Genomic DNA, 25,074 nt, shown 5'->3' on the forward strand with positions numbered 1-25,074 from the left:
CAATTTCTGCATTCTGCAGTGATGTGCAAACGTGGGTAGATTAAACAAGAAAACAACCAATGCAAATATGAAGAAAATGTAGCTTTGTAATACAAAAGAAACAGTTCTCCTGGAGCTTTGTTGTACAGAAGAAAGTTAGAGAACAATGGTTAGCACAGACTAACTTTCTAAGAATGCTTGTTGGATCTTTACAGTAAATTTTGTGCATAAATAATATAACCAATTAACAAAAATCTGAATAGTGAGAAAAGATTTGGGAAACTTAAAAATATTCTGATGGAAAAGCAAACATTCTCATGGTTATGGTGCTTGTTTCCAGCCTATTTCACTGACCACCTCTGAGACGTGGATGAAATTGCAAAGGCACCAATTTTTGCTGTGATAGTTGTCTCAAAGTCTTGTGTTAGTGTTACTTGACTACAAGAAGAACATATCTAGCTAGACATACAAAAAAGTGCAGTTCAGTTCATACAACCCCTACTTCATCTACATCCCTCTTGGTATCAAGCTCGCTTAATCATGACGAACCTTCAGGATAAAATAATACAAAGGTTGTGGGAAACTGACCTGGGATATACTATCCTATTTTCTACAGCACTAAGGTGTTGCTTTATCGATCTCTTGAAGTTCGTCTTAAAGTACAATTCTCAGGAACAATGTTTTTAAACTTAGGGTTTATTTCCTAAAGTTGCCATCTGTTAAAATTGCAAACTGCTCATTCCTGAGGCTATTTTTATTGCTTGCCACAGGCTGTTGTGTTCGGCTCTGTTCCTTTTTTGTAGTTTGCAATTTTATTTCGTCCTGTCCAGGACCAATGTGTTTTTTCACTTTTTCCTTCTATTCTGGGACTATGAAATGTTGGATAAGCTTGCATTTATTCAGCGCCTTTCGCAACCGCACAGTGTACCAAAGTGTTTCACAGTCAATAACATACTTTTGAAGCATGTCACTGTTATACACAGAACAGTGGCACCAGGTCAGCACATGTTAAACTTTTTCAAATACCATTGATATTAATGACCTGTTAATGTGTTTTGTGGTACGTATTGAGGATAAACATTGATCAGGAGAGTTTTCCCAATTCCTATGGAAAAGCTGTAGGATTAAGGACTGTGCATATGATTCCCAAGCAGAAAGATGAGAGGAAATAGCTCATTCCTGGAGGTAGGTCGTATTGAGCAATCCCCTCTGACCGTCTCATTCAGCTCGTTCAAACCAGTGCAGCGAGGGGATGGAACAATCACCTCCGCATTGACTGTAACTGTGGCCAGATAGACTTTTAAAAACTGACAGAAGTATCCTGAACAATGTTTATTTGCCCAATAACATGACTTAGAAAAAAAAGCCGATTATCTGCACATTATCACATGTCTGTTTATGGGATCTTGCTGTGTGCAAATTGGCTGCTGCATTTCCAATGTTGCAAGTGTGACTACACTTCAAAGGTGCTCACTCATTGACTATCGAGCACAGTGGATGTTCTGAGCTTGTGGCAGGTGCTGTATAAATACTTCAATGTTTAATTGTGATATGCTGTCCAGCTCATGTTGATGTAATATCTTGCTGCTTCTCAGATCATAGACAGGCACTGTCAATTCTCTCTCCCATCCCACCACATAAAGTGTCTTTTTCCCATGTGAGCAGAGGCAGTGCGTGAGTGCGAGCAAGCCTGAGCACATCTGAATTCAATCCTTTCACACATATGCACTTCTTAGCACAGTGCTGACAATGGGTTCATCCCATTCCAAAAATGGCAAGAACGCTGAAAGAAGTTGGACAATCTCACTTTCTACCCTGAATGACATTTGTTAACTCAAGACAGATCAGCAGTTGAACTAACAACCTTCCTCTTGTGTTTGGCTGGTTCAGTTACACAGCATTCAATGTGAACTCTCAATTAGATGCTTATCTGTATATCATGCCTAATATTTGTTAATATAGTTCATGTCAACCCCTTAATTAGTTCCAGCCAACAACTCATTCTGGATATCAATGATTTTTCATGTCAATCACCTGAACTCCTCCATTATATCCCAGTCAGAATCTTGCTCCTGGTTGTTTTATTATATACTTTTTAAAAAAAGTTTCATTGTATGTGGAGTGTCTATTGAAGTTAGATTTGGAAAGAAAAGGTAACAATTAAGATCTCTAGGATGTATCAATATACAAAACACTGCGTTCAATCTGGCATAGAAAGGAAAGCAACCCAGCATTTCAGTCCTGTGACATTAGTCTGATGCTTAGAAAATTGTGGCAGTACAGGTTTGTATTATCAAAAGCAATGTTTAAATTTAACTTTGCGGTTGTATTAATCAGTGTTACAAAGATAGCGGTTTGGGGCTCCATCACATTTTTTACAATTCCACTGAGTGCTTCCCTGATCTGTGACAATTTGGTAAACATATTTTGAAATAAAAATTTGGATCTGACATATCATGTTCTTGTGTTCTGTCACTATTTGGATGGATACTTTTAGTCATAGATACTAAGTTTATGTAATCTCAGTTTATATCCTGGTTTAGCTCAGTGGGCTAGACAGCTGGTTTGTGATGCTGCGTGGCAAGGCCAGCAGCGTGGGTTCAATTCCCGTACCAGCTGAGAATTCTGAATTCTCTCTGTGTACCTGAACAGGCGACTAGGGGATTTTCACAGTAACTTCATTTGCAGTGTTAATGTAAGCCTGCTTGTGACAATGAAGATTATTATAATTATTATATCCCCATTGCCTGCAACCTGATGTGTAATTTGCAGGTCTACTGATGTAAACACATGATGTGAAGATGCTGGCGTTGGACTGGGATGGGCACAGTAAGAAGTCTTACAACACCGGTTGAAGTTCAACAGGTTTGTTTGGAATCACTAGCTTTCGGAGCGATGCTCCTTCCTCAGGCAAGTGATGAAGGAGCTGTGCTTCCTCAGGCAAGTGATGAAGGAGCTGTGCTCCGAAAACTAGTGATTCCAAACAAACCTTTTGGACTTTAAACCGGTGTTGTAAGACTTCTTATAATGTAACACAGACTAGGGAGAGGATAATGAATAGATCAGAAGAAAACCCCAAACTACTGAGGAAAAACATCTATCGACTCCAAAATCTTGAAAAGTAAAAGAACGCCATGCAGACAAGAGGAGGGATCAAATACATTTGAACTATTAGTCATGTCAGAATCTATCCTTTCTTATGATTGCAATGTATCGAACAACAATATGGATAATAAGGTGGGTGATTTCCTGAAGAAAATGACCCAACCATCAGTCGAGATAAATTATTTGACTCTTGAATTAGCAAATAATTACTCATTTTTGAAGATCTGATTTTATTTTGCCAAAATACTGGAACTAATGAATAGATCAGACTTTGATAATACGCCACCTGGTTAAATACCCGTCCGATGGAATCGTATACTTGCAAGGGGTCAACATGATTGGGATGTGAGGTGAGGAACTTTCTAAATGTATCTACTTGTTTCTGTTGACTCAGGCGAAGATTTGAAGAGGCTCCGTTGATGACAAAATCTATGAGAGAATCTCAAATGAAAGAAAAGACAGAACGCTATCCTAAGGTTGGTAGATGTCCCTTTTCCTGAAAAATCACGCATCATTAGCCCTTTTGTGAAAACATGACTTCTAACCTCTCATTCCAGCAATAATGAGTCCACATCCCTTACAAATAGCTCACCACAACCTGACTCTTCAATTCTTAAGTAATCACACCCTCCGAGGTCGCACATAGCCCCGTTTGTTTAAAATAAATTTAGAGTACCCAATTATTTGTTTCCAATTAAGGGGCAATTTAGCGTGGTCAATCCACCTAACCTGCACATCTTTGGGTTGTGGGAGTGAGACCCACGCAGACATGGCGAGAATGTGCAAACTCCACATGGACAGTGACCCGGGGGCCGAGATCGAACCCGGATCCTTGGCGCTGTGAGGCAGCAGTGCTAACCACTGCCCCACCGTGCTGCCTCAGTCTAGATTTTTTAACACCTGTGTTTGAAGGGAAGAAACACCATTTATATAGTATGTGTCACAGCCTTGGGACATCCAGCCAGCAGCACGGTTCAATTCCCGTACCAGCCTCCCCGAACAGGCGCCGGAATGTGGCGACTAGGGGCTTTTCACAGTAACTTCATTTGAAGCCTACTTGTGACGATAAGCCATTTTCATTTCATTTCATGTGCATACTCCGCACGGACAGTGACCCAGGGCCGAAGCTATACCGAGGAGCTCCGCTGGCTGGAACTCCTCAGTACAGTGAGAGATCGGGACAGCACTTATAAATGGCATTGGCATCCCGATCCCGGAGGTCCCCAATGCACAATGGGTGGGTCCCCCACACTCTCCTCCTCCTTCCACCCACACAAAGGGCACAACCTGGCCGATCGCCAACACGCAACAAATGCCAGCTTGGCACCGAAATGCGTGTATCTGCGCTGGTGAAGGGAGGGTTGGGAAGGTGGAGGAAGGGTTGGGGTAGCTGAAGGGGGAGGGGGTATGGAGGCCGCATGGAGAGTTGGGGGGTGGATGCTCCAGTGGGGCAGAAAGGGAGGGGTGGCATTGGTGTCTACTCACTCGTGCTGCCCCGGTGCTGGTCATTGATGTTTTTCCTGCACTGGAGACCAGTCCTCTTGATCACACTCCCGAGCTCACAACTGCTGCCACCTCATCCCCGGTGGCATGGCTGCCCTATGGCTGAACCTCTTGGACCCTCGGGGTAACAGGTCATCCCTCCTGGCCTCCCCAGTGTCAAGCAGTCTCCGAATCTTGGGGCTGGTCTCCTTGGCGCTATTGTTGCGAGCTGGCTGAGTAAGTGCTGCTTGACCTTGTTAGCGAGGGGCTGGCAAGCACTGTGCCGGCTGGCTGGCGAGCCTTCGTTTGCGGGGAGAAGCCCGCGAGGCCCCGTTAAGTGGACCAATCAACTTTGAATAGCATTGCGGGCCTCGCTGGGCCAACGCCGGGAAGCTCGTGGCAATTCCCGCTCTACAACACTTATGGCGTGTTTCAGCCCTATGTCTTATCAAAAATGTTGAAACATTTAGCAGAGTTTTGAAATGGATATTGCACCAGGAATCACTTGTATTTTTATATGTGCGTCTTTACGCATATTATTGTGAATCACTTAAGTCATCAATGTACAGAGGGAAGAGCGAAAGTTCCAGTTTATCCCAAGTAAATATCTAAACAAACTCGTAGCTTACAGTATTGGTTTAACCAGTACAACATTTTCCGATGTTTCTCAAATGTTTTCCCATTATCAAATGAAAGCAAAAACACCCTAACATGCATAAAATTGTTGCTACTGTTTGCTAGTTTCTTTATTCTAATCTACCACTTGCTTTCACTTGCTATTCTGTTCTACAGCCACATTTCATTTGCTTGGAAGGCAGAAATATCAGAGTCCCTTTGGTGCAGAAGGAGACCATTCAGCCCATTGATTTTGCACCGACCCTCTGAAAGAGCACACGACCTAGGTCCTATCACTGTGACCCCGCCTAACCTGCATATTTGTACACTAATGGGCAATTTTTAACATGGCCAATTGCCTAACTTGCACATGTTTGGACTGTGGAAGAAAACCGGAGCACCTGGAGGAAACTCACGCAGACATGGGGGAGAACGTGCAGACTCCGCACAGACACCCAAGGTCCCGGCGCTGTAGGGCAGGATTATTTAGATTCAGAAGAATATGCAAGTTTTGTGCTGGCCTTGACTTATCTCCTGTTTGAGATGAAGTAGTGTGCAGTTTTGAGACATTTATTTTGCTGGTGTGGTTCAGAACAACATTCTCAGATCAAGGGTAGCAATTGGGAGTTTTTCCTACTCGAAAGCTACAGGGCCACATCTTGATAAGTTAATTTGAATAGATTGACATAGCTGAACTATATCAGTTTTTTGTGTATAAAGGGCAGTCACGTAGTGGTATTGTCACTGGACTGGTTATCCAGAGACCCAGGGTCATGCTCTGGGGACCGGGTTCAAATCCCACCCTGCCAGATGATGGAATTTGGATTTAATTAAGAGATGCTGGAATTAAAAGCCTCGTGATGACCATGAAACCGTTATCAATTGTTGTAAAAACCCATCTGTCCTTCAACAAAGGAAATCCTTACCTGGTGTCTCCAGATTCACACTCTTGAATATCCTCTAAAATGGCCCAGCAAGCAAGTCAGTTGTATCAAACCGCTGCAATAGCAGTTCAAGAAGCTCATCACCACCTTCCCAAGGGAAATTAGGATGGGTAATAAATGCGGCCTAGCCGGCAATGTCCACAATCTGTACTTAATTTTTAAAAAATGCTATTTTGCTATATACTTGTACATTAAAAAAACTTACGGAAATATTCCAAATGAAACTTATTGATGAACAATTTTGACTTTAATTTCATATTTTTCTTTGACTAATTAGGTTGTTCTAAGAGTGCAGTTTCCTGACAGATATGTCTTGCAAGGTTTCTTCAGGCCCCTTGAAACAGGTGAATTTATTCTTTGTTTACTATTTAATTTTTAAAGGAATGCAGCGAAGGTTAGGCACATAATCATGCTCTGGCCAGCGGTTGTATGTGGAGGAGGAGTTTTATTTGTGGTACCTTTCATTTCACTTTCCAAGACTCCCACCCCAACCCGTACCATAATTGCAAAAATTTGTGCCTTGCTCAAAATACCACATTGCTTCTACGAGCAGCTACAGATTCACCTCAAACCTGAGCACAGACCTCTTCACCCATTGCCACCTGACAATGAACAGAAATAATAGCCCTAAGCTCAAGACTCTTACTACTAATGTCTTGGGCTCAGTTAGAATTAAAGTCAGACTCTGCCACACTCTGAGGCACTGCCAATTCAGCCACATGGCAACTTGGAAAGAATCTTGAGTCAGCACGTTGTCGACATTCACATAACATGAACTGCCTCATCCCAAAGACAGGAGAAATAGCAAACGGTATAAAACCATTACGAAGTGGTGAGGTTCATGCTAAAATGTGGAGGGAAGTTTAAAATCCTTAGTACAATGTTTCTAAATAAACGATGTGCTGTAAACCCGGTTACTCCTAGTGTGCCTGCAAGTCCACGGAAAGTTTTAAATGACACTGAAGGCAATAATATGTGTACATAAATGTGTTACAAATATAAAGCCAATCAACATCTAAGTAACTCATTGCAGGGCAGCACGGTGGCGCAGTGGGTTAGCCCTGCAGCCTCACGGCGCTGAGGTCCCAGGTTCGATCCCGGTCTGGGTCACTGTCCGTGTGGAGTTTGCACATTCTCCCCGTGTTTGCGTGGGTTTCGCCCCCACAACCCAAAGATGTGCAGGGTCGGTGGATTGGCCACGCTAAATTGCCCTTTAATTGGAAAAAATGAATTGGGTTCTCTAAATTTATTTTTAAAAAGAAGTAACTCATTACTGTGATGTTAGTCTTAAACACATTGTAATAAATGCTGAAACATAATTTGCCTATTCTCAACGTCTTGCTGCCTTCCTGTTGAAGCTAAACTCTTTTTCGAAGCTGGGCCAACTTTAAAGCCTGGATATCACGTCAAAAAACATCTTTGAAAGTATTGCCAGCCATTTAAAATTTGCAATTTAGAACATTAATATACATGTATCATAAACATAAGGGGCTGGCAGCACTTGTACAAATAAGTTCCCCCACAGCACTCGGTGAATTAAATCTGTGATATAAATTAATTTAGATTATTTTTCATACCTTGGTTATGTTTTGTAGAATTGCGTATCTGATAAGAAATAATGAATTTATAATGTCCTTTACACATCTACATTTTTGGTCCTTTGTGAAATCATCAAAATGGATTTATCAAACCTGTGGAGATATTGAGCAGAATAGCTGGTTTAGCAGCTTTTGTTTCAGTCATGCCCTGAGGCAAACGTGTTTTTATAATTTTCATCAACTTGCTCATTCAGCAGCCTGATTGCTTTACACTAACCTTTATTGTTCACAGCAACTTTACATGAGTCAGAGTAGACGTGATACTCGCACATATCTAACTAGTCCTGGGGATTGTGTCTTTTGCTTTAACTTGCAGATTGAGGTTACCACTGGACAAACCTTCATGTATAAAATTAGGTGACCTTATTTTGAGTAGAAAATTGGCCTATAACCTACAAGATAAACTGTTGTCCTTGTCCATACATTTGGGTGAATGAGCCAGAGTGTTTAGTGTTGTTTGCATGTGTAGTGTAGTGTTGTATACATTTGTATAGTATTGTATACATTTGTATAGTGGGGTATACATTTGTATAGTGTTGTATACATTTGTTTAGTGTTTCCTTCCAGTGAGGGTCGAAAATCAGAGTCTGGCATCTTTGGACATTGAAATGCACCTTCAGCACAAGATTTCAAGGTGGCATTGGCAGGTTTCTAAATTGGGGCAGATGATAGCCGAAGAGAGAGGGAAGGCATAATTAACTTGTGTTTGGAGAGGTATTAGAACATTGCGTCACTTGTCTCTTCTGTTTTGGAGTTTCTTGTTGGAAAAAGTGCGTGAGTCTCACATTTTGGAGCATTCTCCTTCAGGCTTATAACAGGTGCAATGTATCTGTTGAGATTGTGTTTCTAGATTTGACATACATTTGTTTTTCATCTGTATAACACATATTTAAAATCTAAATATTGAAATCACAAATAAACAGGAGACACATGGGAATTCTTTGTAATGAACTTTTCATGCCCTGTTTCTTTTCAGTTTTCCTCTTTCATCCACCACATCCCAGCCTCAAGATAGGATTCTGTTTAATGTAGTTTCAGAGGGCATCAGCAAGGACTGCATGGTGTGTGTGTGTGTCTGTGTGTGTGGCCGGGGGGGGGGGGGTTGCTGTGCTATGATCCTGATAGGTCTTGGTCAGACTTTGCCGATGGGGGAGCCCAGTTAAGTCAGAAAATCCTTGTTTGATGGAGGCGGCCGGGGTGGGGCCCAGCTTGCAGTGGTGGCTTTGCCGGTGAGCGGGCCTGCGCTTCGGTGACGCTGTCAGCATTGAAATGACGACTCCATTGTGAATGACGTTGTGGACAATGGCCTCGGCTCCTTGGTGCTCATGTTGATAAACTGCAAGGTATCCTTAAGAGACTGGATGAAGTGGAGAGGAGATTCCTGTCTGTCGATAGGGCAGTTTCCTTGGTTGGAGGGGCTCACGTTCAGTCCTTGGAAATCCTGTTGCATGGTATGTCGAATATCCTGGTTAATTCAGGGAGAAAGGACCAGAAAAGGAGTGTCCGGACACTGGGCCTTCTAAGGAGAGCTAAGGGCGATTTTCCTGCCGAATAGAGCTGGCTGCTGATGTGATATGTACTCTGGGATAACACAGGCTGCAACTGGATGCAGCTTTAACCAATAGATACTCCAGGCCTTGGAAGTTAGTTCAATGTGATTTATTGAACCAGGAGCACAGTTAGCACAGTTCTCTATGAGTTTGACTCTCTGCTAACCTAAGTGTGGTTACTCTGTCTGACTGAACCAGACTAGCTCTTAGCCACGTGCTGGAGGAGTGATACTGTACATACACCCTGACTCACTCTAGATGTTCATCAGTGGAAAGTGGCCGAGTGTGAATACCTCATGCCTTTTATAGTGAGATACCACCTCTGAGTGTCCTGCTGCTCATTGGGCATGTCCTATTCTCTGTGTTCATTAGCTGCCTGTCCGTATATCATTATCTGCATGTTTGCATATCATGACAGCTGCTGCCTGCTTTTGCAATCTTGATTTGAAGGTTGGGCGTTTTGAATTTGACGGAGCACGTTGTATCCGGACTTCAAGGCCTGGGGTCCCATGGAGACCCCGACCCCTGGTCCTATGCTGTCTTGTCCTTTATGTTCATCGAGATGGTTGGACATGTGTTCATCGAGATGGTTGGACATGATGGGTCTTTGTCTTCTGCTGCGGTCTAGGTTTCTCACTGCCTGGACTTCGGATGGCAACATGACAGACGTGCAGGGGCTTCGATGAAACTCTGGAGGGGTCTTGAATGCTGCTCGACGATTCTGTCATGGCATCGGCCTTTCCAACCTCCGTTGACAGTGATATCCTGAAGTTCATCAATAATCCTGAACTTTATCCCTTTGTGATTATGCCACTGATTTTATGTTCTTATCTTTTATCTTGACATGGATATACGATGTATGAGCACAGAGGCGGTTGACACCTGTTATCCTGTTACATGGTGAAAATTATGCTGAGTTAGTAGTGTGACTTGAGGGTTGTGCACTATTTACCCAGTTTTGCTTTTTTTAATGTGGAGGGAGTACGTTTTGGGTACCTTCACTTTGTTTATCGAGAAGAGGAGTAGTATCACAGAAGGGTGACGGATAGATGGTTTGGTGTGGTGGTGATGGCAAGCCCCCATTGTGAGTGAGGAAAGCCCCCAATTAGAACTACCAGTATCTTGTTCTTTATTTTTGTTACTTTGGGATTATTGACTCCTTGCTTGTCTCCTATGAAGGTGCAGACAGATAGTGTATCCTCAAAAGGATTGGGTTCCTCATGATTATTCTTTGTGGTTGCTGTCTCTGGTGATGTTGGAATAGGGCGAAATATGTAATGGCGGATACCCGGATGTGGTCAGTTAATCTTTGATTGGCGGATGTTCTATGGCTTGGTCTTCACTTGGCTGCATGGGTAGCGGTAATGGTTGCTTGATTGAGTAGGTTAGGGCAGCAGGAACTGTTTGCCTGGGTCGGGTGGAGGGTATATTGGGTGGTGGCATAGGTTACCCTTCCCTTAGATGTCTCCTTTTGGGGGCTCCTGGCCTTCCTGAGATAAGGTTCCACTGGGGAGGTAGTAACCTGTGGGCTGCTGGGTCTGAGTGCTGTACAGTGAACAGTAATGGAATTAAGGGTTATGGCGAGCGGGTGGGTAAGTGGAGCTGAGTCCACAAAAAGATCAGACATGATCTTACTGAATGGCAGAGCAGGCTCAAGGGGCCGGATGATCTACTCCTGCTCCTAGTTCTTATGTTCTTCTGCTGTGGATCAGCGTTGTTGGAGTCTTTCTTCAGTTGGAGGGTGGGCTCGATGGGGGAAGTTAGGCACCCTGCTCCAAGTGGTCTTATATAGAAGCTTCCAGACTGCCCTCGTCCTTGAGGCCTGGACTTTTCTGGGGAGGCATTGTCCTGTTTCTCACAAGGTTACGCTGTTCAGCCCCTGGTAGACTTTTTGCGAATGTGTACGGTACTAGATCTTGTCTGGCATTCTTTGGCTAATCCTGGTGTTCCTCTCTTATTGGCGTTTCCTTTCCTTACTTGGGTAAGAGGTGTACTGATATGGCCCCGATTTGGTATGTTTTGTCGTAGGAGGATCGTACACCTACCGAAAGGCCCATTTGGTGGGGTTCTGGTTGGTGGGGTTTCCTCGGTAAAGGATGGTGCAAATCTCCTAGTGTGGACGGGGCTGGAGCGATGCCTCTGATGTGGCTGCAGAGGAGTGAGGTCTGTTGTGTAGTGTGTCTTGGCAGGGTGTGGGTATCCTTGGTTTACTGGTTCCTGTATGCGAGAGTGTACAATGCCAAGCCATATCCTGTATTGAGGGCGGTATCCTGTTGTTCCCCTTTGCTTGGGATGTCCCTTCTTTGCCTGGACATCTTGGGAGACCGAGTTAGGTTTCGAATGACCAGCTTTTTCCTTTTATTGTCTTGTGGTTGGGGGGGGGGGAGAGCATGCATCATGGGGCCGTGTACTCATGGCTATATCCTGTTCTCCCGAGATCCCCTGCTCTTGATAACATCTTTTAATCCTATCTTTGTCAGTGATGGGAGGTACCGACTGCAATGACTATAATCTGAACCAACTGTATGTATATCTGTTGGTCTTCTGTGTATAAATGTGTGGAATGATAGTTGCTCTGGACTGCTGGGTTTTGGGGGATTTGTTGTGTCTTATGGTTAGAGCTAATATCTTTGCAAATTTCTTCTGTATTTTTTTCATTATTTCGGGGTTAAAGATTTGTTGACTGGCTCCTGCAAAGGTTCAGGCAGGTCTTGTATCCGAGTAAAAGATGTCAAAATGTGTTATAGATGTCTCTGGTATGATTGGAGTTGGGGGACGGCGTGAAAATCTCACGCTACATGTGAAGGTGTGCGCCATTTTACCAGGTTTTCCAGGCTTTATCCTCTTCTCCCTCGTTCTCTAGCTCATCCGTTGGTACATAAGGAGGCACCAAGTTTAACAATTGAGCAGAATCAATTGTGTTGTTCTGTCTTTTTCTGCGTTCATGTATGTTGGGGCACTTGTGCTGTGCTGTACCATTCCTGAGGATTTGTTGCATTATTTGTAAAAATTGAAAAGCTTTTCATAAAAATATATATTAAAAGTGATCATACGAAGGAACCACAAATTAATTGCAACTCATCTTGATTAATCTGTTCAGAAGATGTCACTCCAACCCCCCCCCCCCCCCCCCCCCCCCCCCAAACTATTTCAGCACCTGAATTTCTGCTGCCACTATCTCCAACTCCGTTCTGTGTGTTGATCATGCTTTGTGTGAATGAATACTTCCTAATCTCAATCTTAAATTTGTCTTTGGCTTGTTTGATTTGTGTCCCCTTGTCATCCTCTTGCAATTTATTGTAAAAGAATATTCTGTGTTTACATTTTCCATCCCATAACTACTGTTGTGTAGCTATTCAGGTCTCTCTATTAGGTAGAAATGTTGAAGTTTATCCAATGTTTTTTTCTTTCCCTAACCTTGTCAGTAAGTATCAATCCCGTTGCTGTACTGGGTAGTTTTTTGGTGCTTGTGTTTCACTCCTTTTACTTTAGAAGATTCCTCTACTTGTGGGGGAGACCAGACGACGGACCAGAGTATAAGATGGCCACTAATAAATCAGTTGTAAATTCAGGAGAAACTTGCTCAACAAGAACTTCATTATCCATGGCAATGTATTTAAGGGGAAAGTAGATAAACACGAGTGAAAGGAACAGACACACGTTGATGGGGGTTGAATGACATTGGGTGAGAGGAGGCTTATGTTTGGCATAGACATTAGCTTGGACTATTTAAGCCGATTGGCCCGTGTCTGTGCTGTAAATGCTGTGTGATACCGAGGTTTATGCTAGCATTTGGACAGTCAAATGTCGAAAGAAATTTTATTTTTATTAAACAATGAAGTTGTTCCCAGAGGGTTCCCAGTCCAAGAAATTGATTTCAAATCATGGCTGTTTATATGATCATTCATAACATGTAGACTTCACTATGCATTATGCACTTTTAACTAAGACGGCATTTCTGTTTAGAGAATTTCATGACTTGCAAAGCCCTGTTTAAACCCATCTGCTCTTTTCCTTGGATACCATCCAATTTACAACTCTGCGTGCATATGTTTAGTCCGGTTTTAATTCTTCCATGCCATGAGATGAGCTGAATAACATCAGCACCGTTTCATGTTGGGAAAGGTTTTTTTTGTTAACAATGTCTAATTATTCTTTGTTGTGATATGGAAATCAGAATCAAATCTTTAATTTATTCAACCAGTATGTACTCATTTGAGCTCTGAAGTTGCTGCAAGGTCACTGTTTCCAAAAGCAGGTCCCTTCAGTTGTGTAACAGGAAGAGCCGCAACAATTTCTGTTTAAAATGAAAATACTGTTGCAAACAGTGCATTTGCTGATCAACAACCAAATAGTGTTGCAGAGTCAGAAAAGTAACTGTTAGTGTTCCCAACTTGGATATGGTAGTAACAACACGTAGGATAGCTCTGAATTCAATTTTGAATGTTATTCAAGGACTAAATTATGAATTAAAACTTTAATGCCGTGGAATTGCCAATCAAAATGTGGAGAACATCAAAATGTAATGTAATGTGAAATAAATTGTGTATAATAGGAAACATTTGGTGAACTTTCACTTGTCTTTGAAGTCTATTCCCCTTTTTGCTGTATTGGTCGGGCATTATTAGAGACGTTCAGTAATGTTCATTAGAAAATCTAAAGATGTTTCTCCCTTCCAGTTGCTTTTTTTTTAATACAAGATAAGTCATTAAGTAATACCAATTTGTCAAGGACTTAGTGAGGTGCAGCACTTCTGTACTAAAAACTAGATTATATATTGACTATTGAAATACAAGCAACTAGAAGCAGGTGCGTCGCATTCAATTTGCCAAAGTTGTATAGAATAAATTATGTGTTAAAGTTGAAAGATGCATTGTGAATAGAAGTTATCTGAGTTTAAGAAAAATGTGCATTTATATAGCATCTTTCACACCTCTAGATGCTACATGTCTAATAGCTGGGGAAGTGCATTTGAAATGTAGGGGGAATGTGATAGCTAATTTGCACACAGCGAGGTCCCACAAACAGTAGTGAGAAAAGTGACCAGATAATCTCTGTTTTGTGGAATTAGTTGAGGAATAAATGTTAGGATGCTGGTAGAACATCTCTGTTCTTTTTTTCAAAAAGCCACATATACTCTAGAGGAATGATGGGTCCTCAGTTGAATGTCTCCGCCAAAAGACAACACCTTTGACATTGCTGCACTTAGTCAGTAATGCACTTAGTCTCAATCTGGAATATGTGCTAAAACTCTGGACGCAGCTAAGGGAGAGCCAGTTAATCTGTTCTTTGGTGATGTTTGAGGATAAATAGTGGTGAGGACGTTAGCAGAACGTCTCTGCTCTTTCAATAAATCTTTCATAAAGAGCTCTAGCCATCCGAATAAGCATATTGAGACTTAATTCTATGCCTTATCCAAAAGATGATGTATATTCAGTACTGTTCTAGAACAGCAATCTAAATATGTTCAGGATCAGGAGTGGGGCTTGAACCCTCAACCTACAGACTCAAATTAGAATGTTGCCACTAAGTCATATTTATGCATTCTGACCTTGCATCCCACTTATTTAAATTAGGCTATGCTTTGAGCGAACTTTGCCAATTAACTGATCCAGTTCTGCAACTATTTTAAATGTGACTAAATAAATGCACTCTCTACCTCTCCAATCTGGAATGCGTGGGACCAGATTGTTACTTCTGGATTTCTGAATTTTGATGATGGACTGCCGAACCACAAGTGTGCGGACTGGACAACGCCATAGATATAAATATTCACCTGAAGCATCAAACAGTCATCAACAGAAAGCATCAATAAAAAATATTTTACTATCCAAATACTTGTCTCTTCCTTGTTTCCACCCCCACAATACCCGACTAAAACTTTGCTGTGGCATCAAGGGAACAGAGGGTGATTCTGCTTAATAAATGTGTGGGTAATGGTTTCCAAACAACCGATGAGGTTACAGTGTATAGTAAACTGGGATTCAGTGCTTAAAGTTTGATCATTGTTGCTTGTTAATGTAAAATTCTCAGCCTTTTGGTTGAGTAATTTAATTTGTCTGATTAAAAGTTATTTTAATACATGCTTCTTCTACCCATTGCACTTTCTGAAATCTATATTCTACCCTATAATGGAGAAATACCGAGAGCATGTAAACCTAGTCACTTTGTGCTTGTAAGTGAAGTGAAAAATAGATCGAATTACCCGGCATGGTTGAGACTTGGCTCTTTTTTTAAACTTAAAAGATTGCATGTGATGGTTTATATGTGGAGTAATAATCTTAAATGACAGCTCCGGTGTTTGTTACAGTAAAACCTTGCTACTGTGCAGATCATAAGACCACTGAAGTAGAAGTAGTGGCACAGAACATAAAAGCAAAGCGATCTTGCTCTGTAAATCGCTGGTTAGACGTTGGCCAGTAGTTTTGTGGACAATTTCAGGCATCGTGTTTCAGGAAAGATTTAAAGGCCTTGGAAGGGTTAGAGAGAAAGATTACAGGAAATTATCAGGAATGGGATTATATGAGGGGGGAGTAGAAAAGTTAAGACTGCTCTCCTTGGAGCAGAAAATGACAAAATAGAGGTTTCAGGATGATGAGTAGTTTTAACAGAGGAGTTAGAGGAGAAACCTGTTCCTTTCGGCCAATTCGTTCAGTAATCGGAGACGATAGATTTAAAATCATTGGCAAAAGTTCGAGATGGGAGATGAGAAATGTTTTCACTTGAGTTTTCAGGATCTGGTTTGGTCCATCTGAAAAGGTGGTGGCAGCTAATACTATAATTGGGTTTACAAGGGAGTTGCTACTCGAGAATGAAGAATTTACAGGGTTGCAGACAAAAACGAGGGATGTGGGACTAAGCATGACTGCTCTTTCATGAGGCGGCACAAATGTTACAAACTGAAGGGCCTTCATTTGTGATGCATGTTTGTACAGACGTAGCTGTTATCAGGGGCTCACAAAATGTATTTCTTTGTCCAACAGTTGAGACGCTGATTGAATTCGTGAAGATGCACCTGCTAGACCCGGAAATTTCATTCTATTTATGTAAGTAAAAAGACCGCTGCAGCTGAATAGATACAATCTTTGCACAAAATGTAGTATTGGCCACATCACTCGCTTGTTTCCGAGGATGGACAATTTTGAAAGATTTCTGTTTCCTGCTCGGGCCTTGATGGAATGTAGCAAATGACTATTCCCAAGACTGGTTCGCTCATCTCTGGAGGATATCCGTTTCATTTAAAATTTAAATCTTGACTACTGTGCACTTTGTAAAGTCTGAGCTGTCACTCGTTTCTGAACAGGCAACCGGTGGCATGGATATTTGTTGCATCACGTTTCCAAAAGCTAAGAGGCCAATTCTAAAATGCGACAATTTATAAAGTAAAATGAGTCTTAAAATTATTTTGCAGTAAAACATTAAACTGGACATAATCCCCTTGAATGTGTCCTTAAAGTGCGCCATTTAATAAGAATATGTCACTTGAGTATCCAACTCGTCTGTTATATTGTGTTAATCGTCAAGTGAATTTGTCAAAACATACAAGATGTTTATAAGACGATGAGGGGGATAGATAGAGTGGACATTCAGAGACTATTTCCTCGGGTGGATGTAGCTGTTACAAGGGGGCATAACTATAAGGTTCGGGGTGGGAGATATAGGAGGGATGTCCGAGGTAGGTTCTTTACTCAGAGTGGTTAGGGTGTGGAATGGGCTGCCTGCTGTGATAGTGGAGTTGGACACTTTAGGAACTTTCAAGCGGTTATTGGATAGGCACATGGAGCCCACCAGAATGACAGGGAGTGGGATAGCTTGATCTTGGTTTCGAACAAGGCTCGGCACAACATCAAGCGCCGAAGGGCCTGTTCTGTGCTGTACTGTTCTACGTCCTATCAGTCATTGAAGGATATAATGTAGCTACTCGTGATATCTTTGTATTCTAATTTGCTCTGCTGCCATGCATCTACAGGTTAATTTACATAAAGGGCAGAATTTTCCAGTTGGCTGCAGGTGGGACCTTCCGGTCTTGCAGATGCCTACAGTGTTTGCGTGAAGGGCTGGAAAATCCCACCCAGAGTCTATTTTAAGAAAGTTGAACTTTCTTTCATTTTTAAGCACTTGCCTAAATGTTTTGCGTTTTTATCTGACTTGACAAGATACCATGCACTGAAGTTGACCTTAATAATCATTCCCACTTGATTGGTCAGAATGGTTCACCATTGAGAATTCAGTAGGGTTTTTATTTAGCTTTTCCAATTGAGGGGCAATTTAGCGTGGCCAATCCACCTAACCTGCACACGTTTGGGTTGTGGGAGTGAGACCCAAGCAGACACTGGGAGAATGTGCAAACTCCAAACGGGCAATACCCCGGGGCCGGGATCGATCCCGGTTCCTCGGCGCCATGGGGCAGCAGTGCGAACCGCTGTGCCACCAGGCTGAAGAGTTCGGTAGGTTTCTAGTTAACCTCCTTTTAGTTACACTACCTGTTAAAGTGTTTTGAAAACAGGGTCATGGGAAGATCTTTATTGTGGTCCTAAAATGTGTAGCTTTTTTTGTCTTTAATTTCTGTAGTGAATTGTAGTTAAGTATCCATCTGTTTTTCCACCAGCCATAAAGCGAAAGAATATCAAATGTGGTGCAACTAGCCACAATAAAAATCATACATTCACCACAAAAACCAAAGAGATCATCTGAATCTTTTTTGAATAAGAAATTACGTTTGTGCAACATATGTGAAAAGTTGAGATGGTCTGGGTTGCAAAATCTGGCAAAGTGTCAGGTTCAGACTGAAAACCAGCGTGTATCTCTCCAGATGCACAGCCGAGTATTCACTCCATGTTTTCTGGCTGTGTGCGCAGAAAATCTGGGGCGCATTTCGTGCCGTCACTCTGGCGAGCCTCTTAGAGCTGGCAAGGTGCACCCCCCCCCCCAATGGGGATCGCTGGGTGTGAATCTGATTACATCACCGGCAGAGAGTAGGAAAGATGTCAAACTGAGATCTCATCAGCGTAAATCCTGTTTTTAGCCGCTGGTGAGATTTAGCAGCCATTATGGGATTTATGCCCATGTCTAATGGAGCCCCTAGATTGCACATGTAGTTTTTCATTGACTCTTCTGTGCGGAGTCTGCACGTTCTCCCTGTCCTCATCATGGGTTTCCTCCGGATACTGGTTTTCTCCCACAAGTCCCAAAAGACGTGCTGTCAGGTGAATTGGACATTCTGAATTCTAGTGTACCCGATTAGGCGCCGGAATGTGGCGACTAAGGGATTTTCACAGTAACTTCATTACAGTGTTAATGTAAGCCGCCTGGTGACAATAATAACCCTGCAATAGAAAATAAATGGCTGCTAAATATCAGGCTGAGCAATCATGGAATCGAATTAAACTTGTCAAATTAATGAAATTATGACAAAGTATCTCTGCAGTTTTGTTTGTGTGGGTTTCGCCCCCACAACCCAAAGATGTGCAGGGTAGGTAGATTGGCCACGCTAAATTGCCCCTTAATTGGAATTGGGTACTCTAAATTATTTTTCTTAAAAAGTATCTCTGCAATGAGAATATCCCAAGCATCCACTCTTGGCCCCCTCCTCTATATGCCGCCCCTGGGTGAACTCATTTGCTTAGAGTTGCACGTTCTCCATATACCCCTTCACCAACTAACTTAACCCCTCCATTGCCTCTTTGCTGTCACACAGCTTGTCTGATATTCTGTCTTGTATCCCTCTCCCTCTTTCCCACTGTTAGCAGCCATGCCTTCAACAACACTTTCGGGTCTGGGGTTTCCTTCCCAAATGCATCCTCCTTTTAAGACAGTTCTTTGGAGAGGTTAATATCTCCTCCTATGGCCTGACACATTTTATTCCTTGTATCTCTGTGAAATGCTGTTGCATGATTTTATAGGCACTATATAATTGCAAGATGGTAGTTTGTTTGAGAGGATACAACAATCACGGGGCTTATTTCAGGTCTAATGCCACCATATCCGGAAATGCAAAAGGGTGAAAGAAATAGCTTAAAATGCATTTTCCTTTTTGTAAAGATTATTTTATTTTCAAAGGTTCCTTCCCAAAGTTTCAGGAACACTTTGCGCGTACCCCCCCCCCCCCCCCCCCCCCAAGGCTTGAGATGACAAGTTGCAAATGCCATTTGCACTGCACAAGTGAAAAGCAATGACCATCTCCAACAAGAGAGAATCTAATCATTGCCTGTCCACCATCTCCAAGGTACAAGTCTGAGTGTGATGGAATACTCTGCACTTGCCTGTATGTGTGCAGCTCCAACACTCAAGAAACCTGACACCATCCAGGACCAAAGCAGCCCACTTGATTGACACTCCATCCACCACATTAAAAGTTCATTCTGTCCCATCACCAATGCACAGTGGTAGCAGTGTGTATCATCTAGATGCACAACGGGAACTCATCAAGGCTCCTTTGACAGCACTTTCCAAACCCATGAACACTGCCGTCCACAAGGACAAGGGCAGCACATACCTGGGAATACCACCACCTGGAACTTCCACTCCAAGTCATTCACCACCCTGACTTGGAAATATATCGCAATTCCTTCACTATTGCTGGGACAGAATCCTAGAACTCTCACCATAACAGCACTTTGTGTGTGCCTACTCCACGTGGACTGCAGTGGTTGAAGAAGGCAGCTAACCACCATGTTCTAAAGGGCAATTAGGGAAGGGCAGTAAATGCTGGCCTAGCCAGTGATGCCCACAGCCCAAGAATGAATGAAAAAGTTACCAGGTAAGAGTTTTCATTGCAATTGCTTGGCAAGTGGAAACTTCCATGGACAATGTCCTGCACAGTGAACCATCCGAATATGCGATTTAAATCGCAAACTTTGTTTGGTTCTGACCGTATTACTTCAATACGTACCCTTAAAATGTTAGAAGGATTAAAACCAGTTCAGACTTTTCAGTGACTATACTGAGGCAATCCGACTCCAATTGCCGCTCCATGGAAGTTTAGGGCTGTGGTGTTTGTTTGGACCAAGCATGTAATTGTGTGAAATATCACAATCGTCTGCCATGTTGTAGAGAGTTGTGGGGGCTTCAGTTGGTCTGAAGGATGTACCAGTAAGTAGTTCCTCTTTAATGTAACTATTTTTAATTAGTTCCAAGTCACATCTAGAGGAACTTGAAAATTGAAAGTTGTATTAAACGTGTTAAGGTTGATACGATCCAATGGGGTCCTCTTTTTTTGGTTCAGTAACATACCTATTGTCCTATTCCTCAGGTCAGGCAATTAGTACATTTACTTTAGACTCATAAAGGTTTCTATTTTTACAGTTAAAACGCCACCTAAAGTGCTCCTCGATGATCCAACTGCAACACTGTTTGAGGTAAGATTGCAGACACTTGCTTTCAGTTATTCTTCAGAATTCAACCCATGTTGACTACTGGTACCACTTGATGTGCAAATGATTGAAAGTCAATTTAATAGATTACTTCAAGAAATATGAATTTCTATATATTTATAATATGTTCACATTTTGGACATATCATTTTATTTTCATTGAACATTATCCAGAAATAATTTAGATCTAATGATACTTTGGACAAACAAAGTGTTGGTTGGCTGTTAAGTCTGATTCGCAGTGGAACCCAGCTTTCTATCTTTGGCCATTGGGAATGGTCATGGCGGAAGAACAAAGTACATGTGGGATGAACAGCTGTGTATTATGAAAGCAAAGTGTTGCAAATACTGGAAATATGAAATAAAAACAGGAGTTGCTGGGATACTCAGATTGTCTAGCAGCATCTATGGAGAACAAAAAGAAAGTTAGCATTTCAGGTGGATGACCTTTCAGCAGAACTGGAAAAGGTTGGGGATCACTTTTAAGCAAGCACTTGTAACTTGTAAATTGCAAATACATGTGCTCTGATAGAGCTAGTGTCAGTGGAATGATTCCGCTGCAGGTAGGATATTCAGAAATGTACAGAACATTTTCTTAATTCTTCATGCTCTAACAAAAAAAAATGTGTTCATATTCAATACTTAATTGCAGCTAAAAGCTAAACATTGTGGATGATGTGTTTGGAAACTTTTTTAAAATTAATTTTCTGGAAACCAGCTGGAGTATTTACTAATGATGAGCAATCTTATTGTGTTGACATTACTTCAAAGAAACTGAAGTTCCCCTTTAATGGTTGTATTGTATAAAGGATTATGCATAATTAATAACAGAAATCTAATTACAGATTTGTAATGAAAGTGGTTGTACTTGTGTTTTCAATTTGAAAGATGATTCAGAATGTCTTAACTAGCTCAAGATACATAAGGGTGGGTGTAATATTTGTGGATGCCAACTTGGTTTTTTTAATATAACTGTTCTCTACTTCAACCCTGAGGCTACCCTGAGGTTACTGTGTTCCAGGTTTGCTCCATTTTGCAATCAGGCCTTGGGCAACAATGGTTTTTCGTACAGCACACATCTGATCTTTTTGCATATTGCTCCGTCCGCGTGGGCTTTGAAATATCTGACTCAAAAAGAGACTTAACTTTTAAAATTATCAGCAGGTAGTTGTGATTAGTTTAAAAGCATTTCTGGATGACCAGCAGCTAAGCAACAGTGTGAGACAAGTATCCTGACAAGCAAAAAATCGAAGGATGGCCTGTGTTTGTTGATTATTGATGAGTTATCTGTCTCGTGCATTGATATTATTTTGTCGGCTTTAATACCTTCCCTTCCAACACTTATACAACATCAAATAATTTTGATAAATGTATTTGTTAACTTCGTAAGTAGTTGAGTTTGAAATAGCAACTCGTGATGATGTTGCTATTCAATTAAAATATATTTGTTTGCATTCTCCGTTAACTCCTTTAATATCTTGGTATGTACCAAAGGTTAGTGCTCAAATGCACAGCGCAGAGATCCCAGATTGGATTCCCAGTCTGGGCTGAGCTACTGAGGTGGTTACAATTAAATGCAACATTCCAGGTTTGGCAGAAGCCACATCAGCAGGGGATTGTACTCTTTTTCATTATCTAGCACCTTCAGTTGAGTGAGGATTGCAGCATGCCCCACCCATGGTTAAATAGTGCAAACATTCTAGGCTTGCATATGAACAATCTGAGGCACTGAGATCCAAATAAATGTACTGTTGTATCAGCAACTGCCTTTAGAAGAAAAGAGCAAAAACCAATATGGTAAAAACAAATAATGTTCCTTAGTCGGATTAATTTGAGTTGTCACCGAGCTAGTTTTGCTAAACTTTACAGAGCAGCTTGCAGACTGGTACTCCGATGGTCAACTTAGAGGCCACCCCATCCTCTTGGAAAAAATGTTTCCATGTCTTTCTTACTAATAATGACGATGCACAAAGTACCAGAAAGGGATAGAATGGGTGGGGTCATCGCGATTTGTGACTTGTATGTTATTTTTCTCAACAAATTTGCATTGTGTGACATAGATCTCTGGCACTCTCGAGCTCTTGGAGGCAATTGGAAAAACTAAAAAATGAATGATGCCGTTACACTTCTTCATTTGCGCGCACGTAGAAAAATGGAGGATTTACTTTTAGAAGAAATCATTTTGTTTGACCATTTCTATAAATTAGGTAGTGTTGAAAATGTTGGTTAAGTGCCCTGATAAAGGGCGGCATGTGCTGCAGTGGTTAGCTGGACTCCCCCACCATCGGGAACACACTTTCTGAATCTACCCTGGCTAATTCTGTTAGAATTTTATAGGTTTAGCTCTTCTAAATTCCAATTAATATAATCCTCATGTGACAGCTGTGCCATCCCAGAAATCAGCCTGGTAAACCTTTGCTGTACTCCCATACATAGCAAGAGCATCCTTCCTCAGATAAGGACACCAAAACTGCACACACCACTCCTGGTGTGGCCTGAGGCGCTGAGCACCTGGGTTCGAATCCCGGCCCTGGGTCACTGTCCGTGAGGAGTTTGCACATTCTCCCCGTGTCTGCGTGGGATTCACCCCCACAACCCAAAGATGTGCAGGTTAGGTGGATTGGTCACGCTAAATTGCCCCTTAATTGGAAAAAAAAAGTAATAATTGGGTACTTTAAATTTATTTTTAAAAAGGAGAAAAAAACTGCCCTAATAAAGGAGCTGAGGGTGTAAATTGAGAGAGGTCGCTACACCATGAGACCGTGGTGTTCTCGTACATCTGTCACTGAAAGTAAGCGTGCAGGTACAGCAGGCAGTAAAGAAGGCAAATGGTATGTTGGTCTTCATAGCGAGAGGATTTGAGTATAGGAACAGGGATGTTTTACTTCATTTTAAAGGGCTTTGGTGAGGCCACACCAGGAGTAATGTGTGCAGTTTTGGTGTCCTTATCTGAGGAAGGATGCTCTTGCTATGTATGGGAGTACAGCAAAGGTTTACCAGGCTGATTTCTGGGATGGCACAGCTGTCACATGAGGATTATATTAATTGGAGTTTAGAAGAACTAAACTTATAAAATTTTAACAGGATTAGACAGGGTAGATTCAGAAAGAGTGTTCCCGATGGTGGGGGAGTCCAGTATTAGGGGTTTCAGAATAGGGGTAAACATTTAGGACTGAGGTGACGAGCAATTTCCTCATCCAGAGTGCTCAATCTGTGGAATTCACTGTTAAAAAAATAGTTGAGGCAAAAACATTGTATAATTCAAGAAGGAATTAGGTATAGTTATTGGGGCTAAAAAGATCAAAGGATATTGGGGGGGGGGAAAGGGCGGGATCAGCATACTGAACTTGATAATCAGCCATGAATCATAATGAATGGCGGGGAGCCGGCTCGGAGGGCCAACTGGCCTCCTCCTGCTTTTATTTTCTATGGATGTAATTGTGCGGTGTTGCCAGAAAGTCTCTATTTAGCACTGTTGAAATCCATCCATCTATGAGTGAAGTGCACTTGTTCTAAGTACCATTGTATTATTGGCCAATGCTCAAATTGGAAGTTTTTACATCCAATAAAGTGTTTAAAGACTTTGAATATTTTGTCATTCAGTTTGGGGAATAATTGATATGTCTTTGACAACAAACCAACTTCCGTTTCTCTGATATCAGTAAATGCAGGATCCTATATTTTGAATTTCATCTGTAGCTATCTGGACCGAATATGGCAACTTTAGTTAAGTAAGAGTTGCCGTAAAACCACTTCAACTTTTGACGGCCAATTGAAGACAAAACAAAGACATTTTAAGAAGGATTCAAGAACTAACTAACTAGCTTTCCAATGATGTACAATTATGGATTTCTATAATTCTATATAATCTTCACGCACTCGTGCCGTCAGAAGGATACTTGAATGACTTTGAAGTATCAGGCAGGCCACACTTCTCAACAAAATTATTCCTTGTAACAAAACCATTGTGTATCTAAAGTTTCTAGAAACCTCAGAGAAAGAAATGTATTTTAGAACATAACTTATGATATTCAGCATTTTTAGTTTAAACTGTGAAGTGTCAAAATATCTGCTGACCATCTAAGTTATTTATACGTTTCATATGATGTTTTAAAGATGTCTAAACCACATATGGTCATGAAAGTTGGTGTTATAGCCTTTGTGTTCTGCATCTAAATTGGGTTGGTTGATTTGCCATCTTGGTCTTCTCCTGGCATTTGTCCTCTTTTATATTACACGTTGCTGACAAATCAACATTGCAATGTTCTCCTTTATAGGTGAGATATATAATTATTGCTAAACTAACAAGTTAGTCTAGTCACTGGGGAAATTGTCCTGATACTTACAGAAATATATATTTTTAAATTTTAGAGTACCCAATTAATTTTTTCCAATTAAGGAGCAATTTAGCGTGTCCAATCCACCTACCC

The 25,074-nt window shown here is 41.6% G+C and overlaps 1 protein-coding gene across 4 annotated transcripts in view; it reads left to right on the top strand.

Moving 5' to 3' along the window:
• aspscr1 (ASPSCR1 tether for SLC2A4, UBX domain containing) overlaps window positions 1–25,074 on the top strand; it is a 253,177-nt gene that overhangs the window by 146,669 nt on the left and 81,434 nt on the right. For all 4 annotated transcript variants that reach the window (XM_072483642.1, XM_072483643.1, XM_072483644.1 and 1 more), the window contains 4 exons: window positions 3,479–3,560; window positions 6,403–6,469; window positions 16,257–16,319; window positions 20,578–20,630. In XM_072483642.1, the coding sequence (XP_072339743.1) occupies window positions 3,479–3,560; window positions 6,403–6,469; window positions 16,257–16,319; window positions 20,578–20,630 (265 nt within the window). The remainder of the gene's footprint in view (window positions 1–3,478; window positions 3,561–6,402; window positions 6,470–16,256; window positions 16,320–20,577; window positions 20,631–25,074) is intronic.

The sequence above is a fragment of the Scyliorhinus torazame genome, chromosome 18 (assembly GCF_047496885.1).
Source record: "Scyliorhinus torazame isolate Kashiwa2021f chromosome 18, sScyTor2.1, whole genome shotgun sequence".
Lineage (NCBI taxonomy): Eukaryota > Metazoa > Chordata > Chondrichthyes > Carcharhiniformes > Scyliorhinidae > Scyliorhinus > Scyliorhinus torazame.